The sequence below is a fragment of the Lycorma delicatula genome, chromosome 1 (genome assembly GCF_047948215.1).
Source record: "Lycorma delicatula isolate Av1 chromosome 1, ASM4794821v1, whole genome shotgun sequence".
In the NCBI taxonomy this organism is placed as follows: domain Eukaryota; kingdom Metazoa; phylum Arthropoda; class Insecta; order Hemiptera; family Fulgoridae; genus Lycorma; species Lycorma delicatula.
This window is the reverse complement of record NC_134455.1, coordinates 88,621,715-88,640,821: the sequence shown is the minus strand read 5'-3', so window position 1 is coordinate 88,640,821 and position 19,107 is coordinate 88,621,715. Positions and strand designations below refer to the sequence as shown.

Genomic DNA, 19,107 nt, shown 5'->3' with positions numbered 1-19,107 from the left:
GATGTGAGGGCTGAGTATGAGAATTTGGTTGACTGTAGTGATCCTGTGGGTGAGTGTAGTTTGGATGAGATGGAATCGTGTGTAAGGGCCTTTGCCCGAAGTCTACTCTATAGGTGGACGTCTTCTCTTTACGCAAAGGATACTTATGCATAGAAGGGTGAGAGTGAGGTATGAGGGTGTGTGTGTGCGTGTGTGGGTGTGTGGAATGGGAGGTGACCAGTGATTGAGCACAGAAGTTGGTTCTCAGTCCACTGTTTTGGTTGTTATTATTTGATAGATTGTTGGTATGGAGCTTGGTGTGATGTTTCTTGTGTTGCGTATACGGATGATGTGTTTTTGTTGAGTCAGAGGACAAAAATGGTTGTGAAGAAGACAGCGAACATGTTGAAGCGGGTGTGTGATTGGGCGGATGAGTGTAAGTTGTCGTTTTCTGTGGGTAAGTGTCTTTTGATAAGTCTGAGGTGAATGCGCTCACTGAGTGAGTGGAGTTTGGTGCATTTGCGTGGGTGTTCTTTGAAGTATGTAAATGAGGTTAGGTATTTGGGTGTGGAATTATGGTAGGATTTTTGTATGTATGGGAATGTTAGGTATGTTTGTTCGCGTGTGAGCAGGAAGTTTAATTGTGGGTCTGATGAAGAGGGATTGGGAGTTAAGTGGAAGAATGTTGTGTGTGGGTATCGGGTTGTGGAGTCTATGTTTGTGTGTAGTTCTGTGTGTAGGAGTGGTGTTTTAAGTGTAAGGGTGAGAAGTCTTAAGAGTTTTTGAGAGCACAGCAGTTTTGTTTGTTGAGTGTGGCCAAAGAATATCGAACTGTAAGTGTGGATGCGTTGTGTGAGATTTGTCGTGTTTTACCTGCAGATTTGTTGGCGGGGTTGCGTGTGTGGTTGTGGGAGGTGAAGTGGGGGGGGGGGGGGATGAAGCTGAGGGATACAAAGAAGGTTGTGTGGGATGAGTGTCTGGATGTGTGGGAGAAGAGATGGAGTATGTCTGTGAAAGGACGTGTGACTGCGGAGATTTTTCCAAGTGTAAAAGAGCCAATGAAGGAGGGATGGTATGATTGGGGAGATTATGGTACTTAGTTTTTGACTGAGCACTGTAAATTCCGGGAGCGGGAGTAGGTGGTTGTTTAGTATGAGTGTGTATCGTGATTGTGGTTTATTAAGGAGACTTGGCGGCATGTGTTGTTTGAGTGTGAGATGTTTGAGGATGTGAGGTCTGTGCTCCGTGAAGAGTGTGGTAGATTGAGGGTTGAGTGGTCATGTGTGGGCTTGGTGACTTCTATGGTTGCGTGCGAGGCGTTTGTAAGGTTTGCAGATGAGTTGGGTAGGTTTCATGAGGATTTTGTCGGTGTGCGAGTGGTACTTCCTAGTTGTTGTGCATACCCTTGACCGGTGTGTGTGTGTGTGTGTGTGTGTGTGTGTGTGTGTGTGTGTGTGTGTGTGTGGATGCTGTTTCCTTTTGGGAGTAGCTATAGAGGCACGGAGTAGTCTTGGAGGGTCCTTAGCAGGCAATGTTCCCGGACAAGGGTGATGGTCGTCGAGGCCTTTTGGCTTCAGCATAAGGTCCAGGGCCGCTGCTGTCCTGATTCCGGGAGGGGGTTGCCCGCTGGAAAATCTTTCCTTGCCTGCAATGGTGTTGAAGGCCTCTCCTTGTGGTCCCCGCTGGACAACGACCGGTTCGGTTTGTTATGCGTCAATGCCCCTATATTATGGCATCGCTGGCCGCTACGGGCGGTCGAAGTCTTATGACCAATTCAACAGCAGTGCTGTTGAATTGGTTTTGGTTTTGCGCTTTTTTTCGATTTCTTTCCGGGCTCTTGCTGTATTACTGGGTTTCCAGGAAATTGAGTATATACGAGTATGGGCTAGTCGATCACTTGTCACAGTTTACATATGTATCAGCGTCTATTTCAAATTCATTTGTACTGTACAGATTTATTAAAATTCTCATATTTTCCTCTGCTTCATCTATGGTTGTTGCATCGGGAAGTGATAAGAATTTAGCTTTTTTAAAACATTTTGTTGTGTTTTCCTCTTTTATGTTCTTTACTACCATATGAATCCAATAGACAGCATCAAGTACTGAAATTGATTTCGCGATCTTGTTAGCACTTTTCACACAATTAAATTTCGTAATAATCTATTGCAACACCGTTCTTCTGTAAGGATTTTCATAGTGTAAATCACACCCTGATCCTACAGTTGTGTGACGCTTGCAGTGTTAGGTGGAAACCAGACTAATTTAACACCAGAAAAATTAATATGAGGATGACAAGTTGCATTATCAAAAATAACAAAACACGGCGGTTTGAATTTCCATTTTAGAATTAAAATTGTCCAGTCATTCCTCCATTATAGAAGAAGTCATCCGAGATTTTTTGTTAAATCGCCAAGTTACAGAGAGTTCATGAAAATTATTGTGAGAAAAACACCGTGGTCTTGCCGAATTACCGATGATGAACGGTTTTAGAAGTTCCCCGGCCATGTTCGCACAAAGGACAGTCAGGCATTCTTTTGACCTCTTTCCACCGACACATTTTTCTTCTTTTAACGCTAGTATTTTAGTCGGCGAAGTTCTAAAAAATATTCCTGTTTCTCGCAATTAAAAATATATTTTTGATCGTAGCCAGCCAGAACGATAGAAAGTTTTGTCTCCCATTCCTTAACAACAGATTTATCGATATCCTTGCTTCTCCACAAACTTCAATCCAAGCGATGTTAGATCTATTTTTAAAACTTTCAAGTCATCCATTAGAAGCTTTAAAATCAGGTTTGTTTAATTTCTTAGTTAACAGTAAAGCTTGGCTTTGTAAAGTAGGGCCAGAAATCAGCAAATTTTTAGTTCTACTACAACAAACCATTCCCACAATAGTTCGTTTATTTCTTCATATCCAGTAGTTTTCTCTCTCTTTTCATATTAACATTTCCTTTTAACCACTCGGCCATAATTTTTTTTTGTGTGTTTTAGATCTGAGTTTTTCCGCACTTAAACCTGTCCATTAACTGGCGTACAGTTAATTTAACTCTATTATTTAGTTCAATAACTTTAACTTTTGAGACATTTTGGCAAACTTTAAAAAAAAAAAAATTATAAAATTACGATAACCCGACATGTTCACAGGAAGGTACAGTACATTACAGTAATAAGATACAGGCACGATACACAAGAATACAATAAAGCACAAATACATTAATTGTTACACAGTAAAACAGTAACACGATTGTCGGGTAACTCGACATATAACCACTAATTTACAAGCATTTAACTCGACTGTAGTACTGGCAGAAAAGAAGCATAGACAAATTGTCACAAAGTAAACAATGACATTATTTTTGTGGAATGTGTATGTCGCCACGATAGCTGTTCTCGGCTTGGGTGTTCAACCGCCAATTCACGTAAATCTGTCACAGCTTCCTTATAGGTTACTGTTATTTTCTAAAAATAACCTTCTAAAAAATCTGATAAAATAATTTTCCTTACTTAATATCCGTAGTTTATATAGTATATTTTCCGTATTATTCAGGATACCTACCTTTTCGTTTTCGCATTGTGGCGGTTCCGTATTATACAGCTCGATTTACTTTGATTTTTCAAAATGGGAAGTTCCCATCTTGTTTAGGATCTGTTTTGAACAAGTTTCACAGTAATAGTATTGGTAGGAATACTCTTGGTAGGGTTGATGCTTGGTTTGTTGTTGATGATTGTTCTAATCATCATCGATTAATTATCTTAGAGTTGGTTAGGTTGTTGCATTTGACGCTTAAAGATGCAATGTCCCTGATCATCAGGGCGCTTCCTGCAAAGGAAGACCTAAATTTATTAATATTCACTCTCCTGGACTCTGTCGAGAAATAATTGCCCCTTGGTGACTGCACAGTTGTCTTTGTTAAAAAGGTTCGTGAACCATCTCAGGAGAGCTGCTCAGCGGGAGAGTGATCCTGAACAGCAAACGGTGGTCACGTGTGCGGATGATGGACTTTCGCTGGTTAAAGGAAATTCAGGATTGAGATCGAATTCAGGGTAGTCTGGACTTGCAATATGTGGAGTTGCAGTTGTGGAGTTTGCAACAAAAGATGGTGTTTTAGCCCAGAGAAATAACAATGATGTTGCTCAAGGACAGGCTAGCTGTTACACGGACGACCTCGTGGTATCAATGGTGGGTCATCGAATTAAGTATGTCCCACTGCAGAAGTATCTAGGTATTCTTGATGAGAATCTTCGAATCAAGGAGCACCTTCAATATGCTGCCAAAAAGGTCTGTTCTGTACTTCGATGCTTGGGGAGCATTTCACCCGACTGTGGGGGGGGGCGGTTAATTTCAGAATCATGCTTGTTCTATATAAAGCTCTATGCAAAGCTAGAATGCTGCACCTGTCTGGGCTCATCGAATGAGATACAAATGTTATAGGAAGATTTTTTGAGAGCCCAGCATCTCTTGAGAGGCGGTCCTTGTTATTTCTAGCCATTGAGCGCCAATTACGTTATGACCCTAAAAAAAAGACAACTTAGCTCTGAGTGCATAAAAGAAATAAACGACCAAGGTTTCCAGTTGTGGAAGGTAAGGTGGACTGAATTGTATGTCCCAATCGGTTTCTTTTTTAACATGGTGCTTTTCAAGATAGGTTGGCCAGATTTGGTTTGGTTAATTCATGTCTGCCTCAAGTACGAAGCTGAACATACCAAAGTAGCTAGAGAATTTGCAAGGATCAATTCTGGTTTTGATCTGAAGTTAATTGGAAAACCAAAAAGGAATGGAATATAGTTGCTGGCTTCCTTAGATTATTATCCCTGCAAAGGATGGCTGATGGGATCTGATGCTGTTATAGATGTATAGATAAAATAGCAACCCAAGTGGCTAGAGGCCCGCCTGGGTGCTTACTTCACCAAAATAGACGTTTTGGCATTGATCTGAGACACTCTCATCCTGTGGATGTGTAGAGAACTCTTTGATGGAGCTGCGGTGTGGGAGGGTGTAGGCAATGATCTCACTCCCCAAAGTGGACCAGAGCAGAGGGAAATAAGGTATATTTTAATTAAAGGCTTATAATTTATTGGCTTAAAGTAAATTTATTGCAGGGCAAAATTGTTGTTTCAATCAACAATTTGTTTTGTTGGTATGAGGATTGTATTTTTTATGTTTAAAGATACAATTAAGTTATGATCTGAGTGCAAAGTGTAATTGAAGTTAGATATAGGAAGAGTGTTTGTGTGAAACCTTCATGTTAGAGGAAGGCACAGGGATTACACTTCCACGAATCAGTTAAATTGATAGTTGAGGGTTGTAAGTTATAGAAAGTAGTTATGGTTGGAAAAGGTCATACGAAGGCGAGTAGGTTGTAGTAGATTGTGTAAATTCACTGATGGAAATGTCTATATTTGCATGGTGGCAAATGAGACATTTGCATCGGTGGCATCCTTACAGCGGCAAAACTGATGACTAAGCTGAGTTATAAAGTTTAGAGGGTCCAAAAGGCCACTTCCAGTAAAGCCCATCAGGGCTAGGAACAGAAGGGGTGGTGTGGTGACCGAGATCGCCTTGGAATGTTGATTTCAATCTCCATGTTGACTGATATTTTCCCCTATGGTGGTCAGGATGTCACAGATATCAACAACTACAAGATTATCACTTTGTTTAATTGTCATTTGTCCATTTTATTTTAAAAACTGATATAACTTTAAAAACCAAGGACTTCAACAGTAGGAGAGCTAACCAAGAATGAAATTAATAATGCTTGGATTCAACAAAATTCCATGACTGTGCGTACAGGCAGGTAGTCCATGAAGTTACTGCATGAGGATTTCAGAGATCGAATCATTTATAAGGGCTTGTGGCCATCTCGTTCTCAGACTTAAGCCCACCAGATTTTTTTCTGGGGTTATACAAAAAGTAATGATTATTTAGCAAACTTCCACAGCCTCTAAGAACTTAAAACTTCTATTCATGATTTCACCAAGAACATACCACATGAATAATTTGTGAGTCTTCGAGAACAAGAAGAAATATGTGCAGATACGTTTGGATGTACATGGAGATAAGTTCCAGTAACTACCGTAAGGTAAGTTAATGCTGTAGTAATGCAGAACAGGTGTACAGTTACTCTTCAAACTAAGTGTATATATAAATACATATACTTTTAATATAATGTTTCTTGTCTGTCTACAGCACACAATAGAAAACTTCTGTGCTAATGATATGACAGTTTTTATTTTTCTTCTTTATTTTGTCATTCTTTAAAAATTGTCCACCTAAACTACAGACTAGTTACCTGGATGGGCATTTTAATTTGTAAGGTTGTTTTAACAATTTTATTTTGTGATAATGGTTAAGATTCTTTTGATAGTTATGTACACTCACTCTGTTTTACAATAAGTAAATGAATAATACTACTGTAACATACTATACTGATAATAATGTATCAACAAAACTATTATTGTTTAAGTACATATAATTTTAATTTTGGCTCTTTAGAACTTACCATATCCTAGTTGCCACTCCAAATCATGTCCAAGTTTATCAGAAGCATCTATGAACTCAAGTGCCCCTCTTGACTGCCAAACTCCATGAACTCTTTCCATAGGATTTACACAAATTATTAAATCAAGATTAGTATATTGAGCAAATGCATTAAGTGTTTTCCATTGTTCATCTGTGTAAAATAAATTGACAAAAAATCATAAATAATATTTTTAAGTCCATTTCTTATCTGCAAGATTCAAAAGTTAAAAATAAATTATTTATTTTGAAGTTTACTGAAAATTATATTCGCAGTTAAAGACTATTGATAAAAAAATAAACACATTTATTTAAGAGGTCATGGTTCTGCCTAACAGAATCTTGATCATCAGTTAAATTGTATGTAATTTATTTATTTTTTTGGTTAAATCCATAATATTAGATTTCTTAAAAAAAAATCATATATGATGTTTTTATTTTCATGATCTACAAAATTCTAACTGAAGCAAGTAAAGAAATTCACGTATATACAATCACATAAAGTATCTGTTACATAAGTATCAAAATTATAATATATAATGGCAGAATATGGAATGAAATTGAACATTAAGAGAACCAAAGTAGTGAGGACAGGAAACAATAAGCCAATGAATGACTACACAAGAGAAGAAAGAATTGAACAAGTAAAACAGGATATGATGAACCATGTTTACAGAAGATTGTAAAAGTGAAAATGAGATAAAAATCAGAATAGAAATGCTAAAAAAAACTTTTTTTCTTCATCAGAGGAGGGTAAACCTTTTATAGGTATAATGTGGTCTCGTACCCTATAGTAGTGTGGGACTCTGTGAGCCTATCCACTAAAACCCCTCCGCCTCTATAATGTGGGATGCCGAACCCACCTTTTCTTTTTCCTGTTTAGCCTCCAGTAACTACCGTTTAGATAATTCTTCAGAGGATGATATGTATGAGTGTAAATGAAGTGTAGTCTTGTATATTCTCAGTTTGACCATTTCTGAGATGTGTGGTTAATTGAAACCCAACCACCAAAGAACACTGGTATCCACGATCTAGTATTCAAATCCGTGTAAAAATAACTGGCTTTACTAGGACTTGAACACTGTAACTCTCGACTTCCAAATCAGCTGATTTGGGAAGACGCGTTAACCACTAGACCAACTAGGTGGTGAACCCACCTGCATTATTATAACAGCACCCCATGTCTTGTCTCCATCCACATCTCCATTGCTCATTACAGGCCCCACATCTCGAACTCATCAGAATCCTACATTTTTTAAACCTCAATCTTGGGCAGAGACCTACCCCAAAGTAGGCTCCTGAAGGTTCTCAAAGAGGGATTCAGAGGTCTCTCTGAGAGGGTTACCCCTGGAAATCTTCTGCTAACTTTATTCGGATAATCTTATCCAACATTGTGGAAACTGAATGTTACGATTAAACAACATTTAAAAGAATGAAATTGCTACTGTGTATTTAGATGGAGATCTCAATGTTAGGAGTGCACTTTTATACAGTAAGAAACATAGATATTAAATATAAGGGAAAAGAAAGGCTGTGGTAATTTTAATAGAGAACATGAAGAAACTGGAGAAGAGAAATAGTCTGTTGAAAAATGAAAAATTAATGAAGCAAGTGAATGAAAATAGAATTTTAATCAGAATGATTAAAATTAGAAAAGGCTGGGGTACATTCCACAACAATGATGAGAAAAGAATGGTTGATTTGAAACAATGTCAGAAGCATCAATAGAAGGTTAAAAAAAATAATACATGGTATGAAAAAATACATTACAAGGTAAAAACATATATCATGGTATGATTTATACTTTGAAGTTTGAAAATAGGTCTTCACATTTTTACATTTAGTCTATTTCTCTAGTTAATTTTAAAAATCAAACATTTTTATAAATTTTTTTCTATGCAAAAATAATTATATTTTTGATTTTATCTAACTATTCAGGGATCTTCAATTTTTATGTTGGTTTGCAGTAAACTAGAAATTTGATTTTTAAATAAATAATAATGCTTTCAGTTGAAATATCAGTTCATATAATTATTATTGTAGAAAATGTCATTTCTGTATAGTTTAATGGTAGAAACTTCACCTTACTGTATGAATGATTATTTTCAAATATATTTGTATTACATTTGTTACCCCTCATTCTTCATACAAAATTTTTGTATTAGTAAAAAAAAGTGTACTTATTTTTATTCATTGAACAGCATGGCAAATAATGATAATGGTTTAAAATTATGAACAACCTGCTTTCTAAATTACACTCATTGTTTTTCCAGAGGTACTTTCAGAGATAATTATACAGCTCCTTCTCAGTGTCTTGATTAGTCCACTGAAGAAACTGCCAGTTAGCTCCTTCAGAATTTATGAAATTCTAAGTACTCGTAATTTGAAAGTAGTCATTTGTAATTTTTATAATTAATTATAACCTTATTTTTATGACGCTTCATCACCATATTTACCTGAAACTGTGTAATCAGAATTGTTTCCAGGGGTTATGAATGTCATATGATTAATCTCAGGTCCACCAATTCTTAACATGGCAGGTGACATTCCTTTGAACATATTCATAGTGGCAGGACTGAAACATATGAAAAATAGGTATATTATTTTAAAATTATATGATTTTTTTTCTAAATCATAAATTTCTAATGCAAATTGCAATCTTTAATTACTTATAAAAATATATAAATAATTATCATCAGGTACAAATTTCAATGGTCACTAGCAGACCTAGTACAAGACCCCAGAAAGTTTGTATATAAAATGCATGTAAAATATTTATTTATCATAGCCAAATTAAAATTTCTTAAATTCCTGACATATATTGTATAATTAATAAACACCAGGAAGATAGAAGATTTTATTTAAGTACTCAAGCATTAGAAACAACTCTTTATGATCTAAAAAAAATACTGTAGTTCCAAAACTGCAACTGGCTTTGGGTGGGCCATCCTGATTTTTCAGAAAGATAATGTTGCATTATTTTTTATTATTTTTCTATAACTGCTGTGATAATTCTTGAGAAATTTGTACCATTAATAAACAGAATTCTCTATCAATGAAAGAATAAATGCAGATTTTTTTTTTTATGAATTATGTATTATACTAAATTTAACAGTGCAATTACTAGCATTACTTTTTTTTTTTTTTATTTGATAAATTATTTCACTTAACAGCAACAAAATTAGTTATTCTTAGATTGCAAATTCACCAGTTATATAAAAAATAAATCATTATCACTAAAAATATGAGAATCTTTTTGTTTTAGAACAGAAAATGAAGTTCTATAAACTTTATGAACCTGTACTATTTATTACACCAACAAGAAAATGAGGTTTATACTTAAACATTTCTACATTTATTATATCTTAAGAAACATTAACAGGTTCTCCATTGGAGTGGTGCCTCAGTCTTTCTTCTGTAAAATCCGAGGTTTCATTACCAAGCACTTTTTTAGGTTTGTCATTTTCTTATTTACTAAAAAAATTCATTTCATATCCATGCACAAGCTTTGAACTTAAAGATAAATAATCTTAAAAAATTTCATTGAAATGTTTTGTAACATTATTTCTTTAATCAAGTTTACAAGGTTTATTGCAAATGAAAAATTGACCTAGTAACTTTATTATCAAAAGTTCCTCTTTTACTGTCTTCAATATTTTTAGATTTTTTTTTTCAATGCAGTATTAATTATAATTAAGCATTCTACAAAAATAATTTACATGTATTTTTTGATACTACTTTGCAAACAGGTGATGAGATAATTTGTCTAATCAGAATTTAGTATGTTTTATCATACAGCATTCCAGTCCAAATGATCCTATAAAGCCATTACTTGATCTTCAATGACCGAAGTCATTGAAATAAGATCGCACTTTAAAATAATATTAGTAAATAATTTAACTAGCATCTTAGCCTTTCAGGCTAATTTGGAAGGTCCAAGGATTTGAATCTCTTTCAGACATGGAATTTTTTTATACACTACATAATTTTGATTCCATAATTCCAATAAGCTTCAATTAACCAAATATGGTCATTTACCAAAAAAAATACTTTGTTTCAAAATAATGGAATTTCGTCTTCCAAATAATCTCTCAGAAATAATTAATAGAACCTTCTTCCCTTGAGTTATTGGTAGCAATGATAATGGTGTCTTCAACCATTAATATAAAATTATAATTAAAATCTATTTTTAAATAAATATTTATTTTCATTTACTTTTTTATTAAAATTATTTATTTTAATTATACTTAAAGTTTATTTTTTTATTTTTGTAGGGAATTAGAAGATTGCTTTTACCAATAGGCACTTCAACCTTTAAGAAACAGGTTATATTGAAAGAAATTTTCAAAAAATTTCACCTACAACTTTCACATCTAGATGAAAATACTGGTTCTGTAAAGGTGTTTGCAGATCTGCAATTTCTTAACCTGGATGCTTCAGGAGTAATTGCGTCATAATTAGTAAGTGATCAAGATTTTGAAAGTTGTAATGTAAATTAAGGAACCCAGATTTAATCATACAACAATCTGAAGACTAAAATAATAATACAGATGATGAAACTACAGATATGATTGCATGACGATTGAGGACACCTCAATCAGTGTGTTGAAAAAAACATTTACAAAGGATGTCCAAAAAAAGGCCGTAAGAGGAAATATGATGATTAGTCTTGAAATTATCGACAAATTAAGTGCCAAAAAAAAAAGATTACATTAATGCCAAAAGAAAATTTGTTGAATCTAGAGATTTCAGGGAAAATGTGCATAATTGCAAGTATAACCAAATAGTATCAGTGGAAGATCATAAGAAAGAGTTCTTGAAATTCTGGAATTTAAAGACCTACACTCCTGAATGCTTATTCATAGGAAATAAAGTGATAGTCAAGCCAGTTGAAAGGAAAAGAAAGAAAGGCCCTTCTGTCAAATTAAATTTGCGAGAATATTCATTAGTTGGTGTGACAGTCAGTAAAAATTTATTCCTTCAGACTTCAAGAAGATCAAGTTGCCATGTGAATACTTATCTGAAAAGAGTTGTAAATCTTGATTTAATTGAAGAAAGAGTAGATAAAGAAGGAGGACACAATAGAATTTCAGAAAAAAAGAAATAATTGACCGTACAGAAAAATATCCAATATATGTCACATTAATGCCATGAGAAATCAAGACTATCTTACTACTGAAACCACATTACCAGTAATGTTTGATGTGTACAAAGAAGGATATACCAACCCAGTATCACTTTCCATGGACAAAAAAGACTTTTTATTCAAAAGTCAATTTAAAAAAAAAACCCTTGATAAAGGACAAAAAATCAATTTAAAAAGAAAGCCCTTGAAAAATGCCACATGTAATTCTTGTGACCGCTTGACGGCTCAATAAACAATACCAGCTCAGATAAAACTAAACAAGAACTCTGATCAAAACATTCTGAACATCTAAAGAAAGTCACTTTTCCTCAGTCATTAATGAAAAGTGATTTACAAAGGACCAAACAGGATGTGCAATTAGAAATATTGATTTTCGATTTACAGAAAACATTGCCTCTGATTTTGACTTAATATATTCTTCTCAAATGACAGTTACGGGTGTACGATTTGGAAATACACTTGGATAAGAAAAATAAAGGATACTGTTACTTGTGATTGGAAGATGAAGCAGGCAGAGGTCTGTAAGAAGTAGGTTCATGTTTAAGAAAACACCTAACATGACAACTTGTTCAAAGTGTGAAAGAGGTGATATTATGGTCTGATTCATGTGGTGCCCAGAACCAAAATATAAGCAATGTTTTTTATTCAAGAACCTTTTGGCATCACATCTAATGCTTGAGAAAATTACACTTCAATATCTTGTTCCTGGTCACACATTCTGCCAAATGATTTTGAGTTTAGCAACATTGAATTTGCGCTTAAATTGCATTACTTTTTTGTCTTTAGTCATTTTACTGGTTTGAAGCAGCTCTCCAAGATTCCCTATTTTTCTTTCTTTTTTTCCTGTTTAGCCTCTGGTAATTACCTTTCAGATAGTACTTCAGAGGATGAATGAGGATGATATGTATGAGTGTAAATGAAGTTTAGTCTTGTACAGTCTCAGTTCAACCAGTTCTGAGATGTGTGGCTAATTGAAACCCAACCACCAAAGAACACCGGTATCCATGATCTAGTATTCAAATCCATATAAAAGTAACTGCTTTTTCTAGGACTTGAATGCTGGAACTCTCGACTTCCAAATCAGCTGATTTGGGAAGACACATTCACCACTAGAAAAACAAGTTATTAGTATATAAACGAAATATTTTCCTGGTCGATTTATTTCGCACAAGAAATATTTTCCTCAAAAGCTTCCAACCCCCTCAAAAGCCCTAATGTTAAACCCATTTCAAACAAAAAATTAACAGACATCAAGTCCTTTTGCAAAATACCAGAAGAAGATGCGAAGGAGTTTTACAAAAGATTAATTGGAAGTATAATATTGAAGCTTACCATACGTCCAGGAGTAGCCTGGACAGTCCTGGTTTTATAATGCTGTTTGGGGTAATGTCCAGGGTTTGAGAATTTTACGACTGGCGAGGATATTTTTTTTAATTTTAGACCTATATGTTCAACATCGCGTTTTTAAATATTTTCTTGCAGCCGTGCATCTCTCAGTCAACCTTGGAGTAAGTGCTGATGTTGATTTTGACAGAGGCGTGATTACAGGTCTCGCCACAACTTTTTATTTAGTTATTTAGCAAGACAACAGGGGTAATGTGTTTATGTTGTTTTCATGTGTGAAATAACTCGCCTACACGTTTTTCATAATTTTATCTCTATTCGTTTTTTGTTTCATCATTTAGCAATGGACAAAAAATAATGTGTGTTTAATGTTAACCTGCAACAGGAATACAAATTTTTGGAATTGTGTAATAACAGTAACAATGAACGTGTTTACTGGACACTACGTACTGGAGAATTTTCTGTTGTACATAAAGGAAAGGGTGATATTGATATATAAAAACAGCTATACATAGGTGTGCTATTACTGCTACTGCTTCAGCAAACATAAGAGATTTTTTAAAGCCAAAGATGGGAATAACAATAACAGTAATATAGTGTGCTGCTAAAGAAGCTACATTTTCATATCACACTGCTAGACACGAGCTCACTTTCAAAACATAAGACTGCACATCTAAACTGGTTAAAAAATTATATGACCCAAAATTTTCATCTGCTAGAACCAAAACCGAGGCAATTATTGTTAACATTATTTCACCATTTATATTTGATAATGTGTTGTGTTCTTTGGAAAACATTAATTATATAACAGTAACGATGAGTAGATCAAACAGAAGTGAAGTAAAACTTGTTCTGATTGTTGTGAGATATTTCAGTCTGGAGGAGAGAATTCAGATTAAATTTTTAAATTTTGATGAAGTGTCAGGTGAAACTGCTCAAATTTTGACTCAGTATCTTTTGTAGTGTGTGAAAAAATACAAACTTGAAGAAAAGTTGGTTTGTTATACTGTTAATAACAGTAATTTTGGTGGGGTGAAGAGAAAGGGAATGAAAATGTGTTCAGAAAAGTTCAAAGTGATTTAGATAGACCTATTTTAGGAACTGGTTGTTCAGCCCACATTGTACACAGTTCAGTACAAACAGCATATGATTCACTACCTCTGGACATAGAAGTTATCATTAAAAAAATGTTTAAATATTTTCACATATACACAATAAGAGAAACGAAACTTCTGTGAATTTGAGGAAACAGATTACAAAAAAGTATTAACTCATTGCAATACAAGGTTCCTTAGTTTGTTACCTGCAATAGAAAGAATTCTTTCCATTTTTGATGGCCTAAAATCATACTTCTTATCTTGTGACAAATGCCCAGAATTATTATTTGATTTTTTGAAAATCTAGAAAGTGAACTGTTTTTGAAATTTTTATATGGTACTCTACAGTTATTTAATAATGTAGTTCTGAAATCGGAAGCTAATTCTATCACAGCATCAGAAAAATTTCAGACATATTCTGAATTAATTTGTCAACTTCAGAAAAGAAAAACCCACAAGTTTATACCATCTTCTGCCAAAGAATTGCTATCCACTCTAAAAGAAATTAATGATCTTCAGGAAAAAAATTCTCTTCAAGTGTAGACAATTTTTATAATAATAGTATTCATATTTAGAATTGTGGAGAACCAGTTTTGATAAAGTTAGGAAGTTTCAGTGGATAAATTTATGAACTGAAATTGCCTGGTCTAGAAGAGAAAATTGCCTATTTAGAAGAGAGTGCATAAGTTGTTCATGAAATTTTCAATATACCATAAATATTGATGACCTATTTGATGAACATACATTGTTGAACAAGGTAATTCAAACCAAAGGAAAGGTTGTGGTTCAAGTTCTGAAAAAATACCAGCTACTATAGAAGAGAAGTGGAAAGCAATTTTTAAGGCATTTCAAAAGATTGATATTTCATGTTGCAATATTTCTAAAATGGTTGAGTTTGCAATGTCTTTGCATGGGACATATGCTTCAGCTGAGAGAGTTTTTTTCAATTATGGGGAACATTTGGTCTGCAGAAAGGGGTAGTCGTTCAGTATCTGGTGTTATATGTTAAAATTAATTCACAACTCTCTTGTTGTGAATTTTATGATGTAATTAAAACAAACAAACAATTTCTGAAAAAAGTCATGTGTAGTGAAAAATAAATAAAATAAAACTGAATAAATAAAGTTTAATGTTTCAGTAAAATGTTAAGACTTTTTAGCAATTTAGGTTGGACCCAAAAAAAAAATGGTAAGCCTAAGTGTTGAAGACAATGTAGAAGGATGTGATGGCTCTCTTGACTTTAAAGTTGAATTTGAAGATGAATAAGGAATTATTCATCACTGAGCTTTTTGTTTTTAAGTTTTATTAATGATTCATTTACAACAATATTTAAATACGTATTTGATGAAAAGGTATCATAAAAATTTCATTTTTGTATTTTTGTTTTTAGTATTTTATTTTAATTTCAGAAATTTTTGTTTGATTTTGGCACTGTTTTGTACTGAACCAATTTTGTTATTTTTTACTGTATGCATTTTTCTTCTTTGTATTGTCATGTAAGGATTCAAACAGCTTATGTTTATTAAGGATTTTTTTTTTTTAAAAAAGAGAATATTTTGTTTTAATTTCAGACTATTATAGATAGTTATTTTGTATATACATTATACAAATAATAGTTATGTATGCATTATTTTGTATTGATATTTGGATATATATTTTTTTTACATTGTATTGCGAGGTTTTTTGTTATTAAATTATATTGAACCATTTTTGGTTTTTTGGGGTTTTTTTTTACTGTATTCATTTTTCTTCTTTGTATTACTATTGTAAAAATTCAAAAACCTTATGTTTATTAAGATTTTTTTTATTTTTTAGAGTAAAGAGAATATTTTGTTTTAATATGTCAAATACTATTATAATTTTTGCAAAAGAAATCAGCACATGAAATAAAATATTTCTAAAACACACAAAAATGCTATTGTAATATTATTGTTGATATAAATAATACATTTAGTCTCTTGTATGTGAAACTAAATATTTTAATATGGAGATATGCTTTAATAGACCAAGAACCAATTTTTAAAGATATCAGACTACATGAATGATATTTTCATTTTTTTATATATTATTTTTAAAGTCTTTAGCTAACTTCATTTTGCAACCAAAAAAAAAAAATCTAAGTAAAAGTAGGACATGAATTATACTGTAAGCATTCACCAAAATAGCTTTATGAAAATACACAAGTAGGTGGTGCTTGGTCTGTTATTGCATAATGCAGTCCAATTGTAATAATAATTATTTGCTCACCCGTATTCTTGGAATTCAAGAGCAATATGTGGTTGTAATGTATAACTAAGGAATTTTTCATTTAAAAGGTGGGTCCATTTTCTTGTTATTACATTGATAATAACTTCTTTTGGTGGTGTTAATGAGGGTGCTGCAATGCTTTCTGGAAGCCAACATGATGACAATAACACTAACCACAGCTTCATTCCTGCAAGTTAATCTGAAATATAAGAAAAAGGAAAGATTTATTTATTTAAATTACATGTATTAATATGGCACCATAAAAAATCAGTTGTTTTTTATAAACATCAATTAAACAAATATTCTTTTCATATCACCATTAGCTTTATTTAATTATAAGCTGTAAATACACTTCAAATATTCAGAATTTCAGTATATTTAAATATTGTTTTTACTTCAATATAAAAAAGCACAACTTCTTTAAAGCACAATGTTGCTCAGTGTTTAGAGCCTCCTAATAGTCATTAATTCACACTGAATGAACCTTCATTAAAGAGCTTACTATAAAGCAGTTCAATCTATTTTGACTTTCTCTTTCAGTAAAACTGTCTGCTCTTATTCAACTGTGCAACTATATACAATAATACCAACTACTGGCAAGAGTAAAGAGCCTATATTAGAATATATATTTAGTTTGGTTCTCCCAAAAAAATAATTAGTTGAGTTAATTAAAATATTTTCGCTCTTTTCAAGAGACCATAACACCATTTACCCAAATTTCAAACCAACTAACTATTAAAGAATCTTGTACTATATTTTACTCTTATTTCTTATACTATTTGTACTAGACTTTATTTGATTCACAGTATAATGATGAGGATCAATTTATTAAGTTTTGTTCCTCTTATGAAAAACAGGGATTGTTAAAAAAAAAGAAAATTGTTGTCATTTAGAGTCATACATATATTTTTTTAAATCTCTAATTCAATCTCAATCAATAAACAATAAAGTTTATGTTTATGGATACATATTTATGATGTTCAGTGACCCTAGCTGAGATGGTAAACCAAATTTGTCAATTCCCAATTGGGGAAATGTCCAGAAGCCAGTCACCAGAAGTCGGATCAGTCTAATCTCTTTGCTCATATTTTTTGTTTGATAAATTTTCTAAATTTTTTACTATCGCTACATATTCTTAACTGGAGAATGTAAACAAATGCAAATTTACTTATTTAATTAATAAGTAACTTAATGTTTATTTAAGTTTTTAAGTGATAAGCTTAATTTGGTGGACTTTTTATTCACTTACATAATAAACTGATATTAGTTTTAACTACTGTAGTTGATGGAGGTTATTACAGCTGGTTTTAGGCCAACTATTTCTGAAATAGCTGTTAATTACCCAGCAGCTACTAAATATTATACTGGTACTTTAAGACCTAAATTGCTATCTATAATAAATTAATATCTATATTAAATTGCTATCCCAAAATTTCTTAATTTTTTTTTCATTGTCACAAATTTTCTTCTGTTCAGTTAATATACTGTTGACAGTTGCCAGTTGCTACAAAAAAATCCAGTTATTCAAGATGACATTAATTGAAATTTTTTTTTATCGGAGAACTGAAAAATTTATAATAGCAGCATTGGGAAGCTTATTATATCTAATTAACTTTTGTTACTTAAGCTCCTATGAAATAATTACAACAAATAAATAGAAAGTGTAAACAAAAAAAAACTACTATTACATCCACAAATTTAAAAAAAAAAAACATTTAATATTTTTGTTTAAATTTAACATGTAATAAATATTATAAGCATTTAGATATTGGAATTGGTATTTATAGTATAAAGTTATACTTAGTGTTACTTTATACTTAAATTTAATGTTAATTTATCTAATAATTTTTCCTTGTGTAAGTATATTAATATACTTCGTTAAATCTATATTTTAATAGATTTTATTAAAAATATATATATATATATATAAATTACAAAAATAAAAATTGATAAATTATAAAACTTACACTCTTGTAACTCTGACTTTGTATATGACTTTTGTATACAAAGGATGACAAGCAATACAAGCATAACACTTATTGTTTTGTGGAATGAATTCAATAAAACCTGATTTTTTTAACTGATGAGCTTATTTCTTATTGTCTATGAAAAAATGGTTTTATCTGATAAATCAGTAAAGAGAAAAAATAGTATTTTAACAATTAAATATACACAATAAAAGTGTTCATAATCGGAGGTCAAAAAATGTCTGCTATCTGAAAGTGTTTGTAATTTTAAGGATGCCTAAGAAAAAATGTTATTTCAGTTCTAGTTAATGACAAATTTAAATATATTTTTTTATTGGGCATTGTACGCATAAGCTTAATATAATCTTGTTAAATTATCCAATGTAATTTTAACATTTTTTATAACTGTTGGATACTGCATCAACACTGGTCCTGTGCTATTTCATTGAGAATGGAAAGGAAAATTTCTTGCATGAATTTTAAACATTTTTTAATAATGCAATTATTATAGAATAATGTATTCAGTTCATTAGTTTATTCGTTTTTTTTTTGCTTTATTATTTTATTCATTTCAAAATTTCTAAAAAGATTATTTTGTGTAATTTTAGTGTAAAATGGATCAAGGTCTTTGGCTCTCATATTTAACAGAATTGAGACATCCACGAGTTAAGTGAGGTTGAAGCTACACTAAGTATTTTTGGAAACTAGACAGTTGTACCATTTCCGCTTATTGTAATTTTTACTTTCTTGGCTGTATACAGTATTCTAAATGAGGGAAAGAATGTTAATTGCTTCAAATCTTGCATGTTGGTG

General features: G+C 32.3%; 1 protein-coding gene across 1 annotated transcript in view; it reads right to left on the bottom strand.

The window, feature by feature from the left end:
- The window catches only part of LOC142317560 (uncharacterized), an 80,568-nt gene that overhangs the window by 23,220 nt on the left and 38,241 nt on the right, over positions 1 to 19,107 (bottom strand). Inside the window, exons 2-4 of the mRNA XM_075354118.1 lie at positions 16,328 to 16,514; positions 8,950 to 9,068; positions 6,477 to 6,647 (exon numbers count right to left, since the gene is read on the bottom strand). Of these exons, the coding sequence (XP_075210233.1) occupies positions 6,477 to 6,647; positions 8,950 to 9,068; positions 16,328 to 16,514 (477 nt within the window). The remainder of the gene's footprint in view (positions 1 to 6,476; positions 6,648 to 8,949; positions 9,069 to 16,327; positions 16,515 to 19,107) is intronic.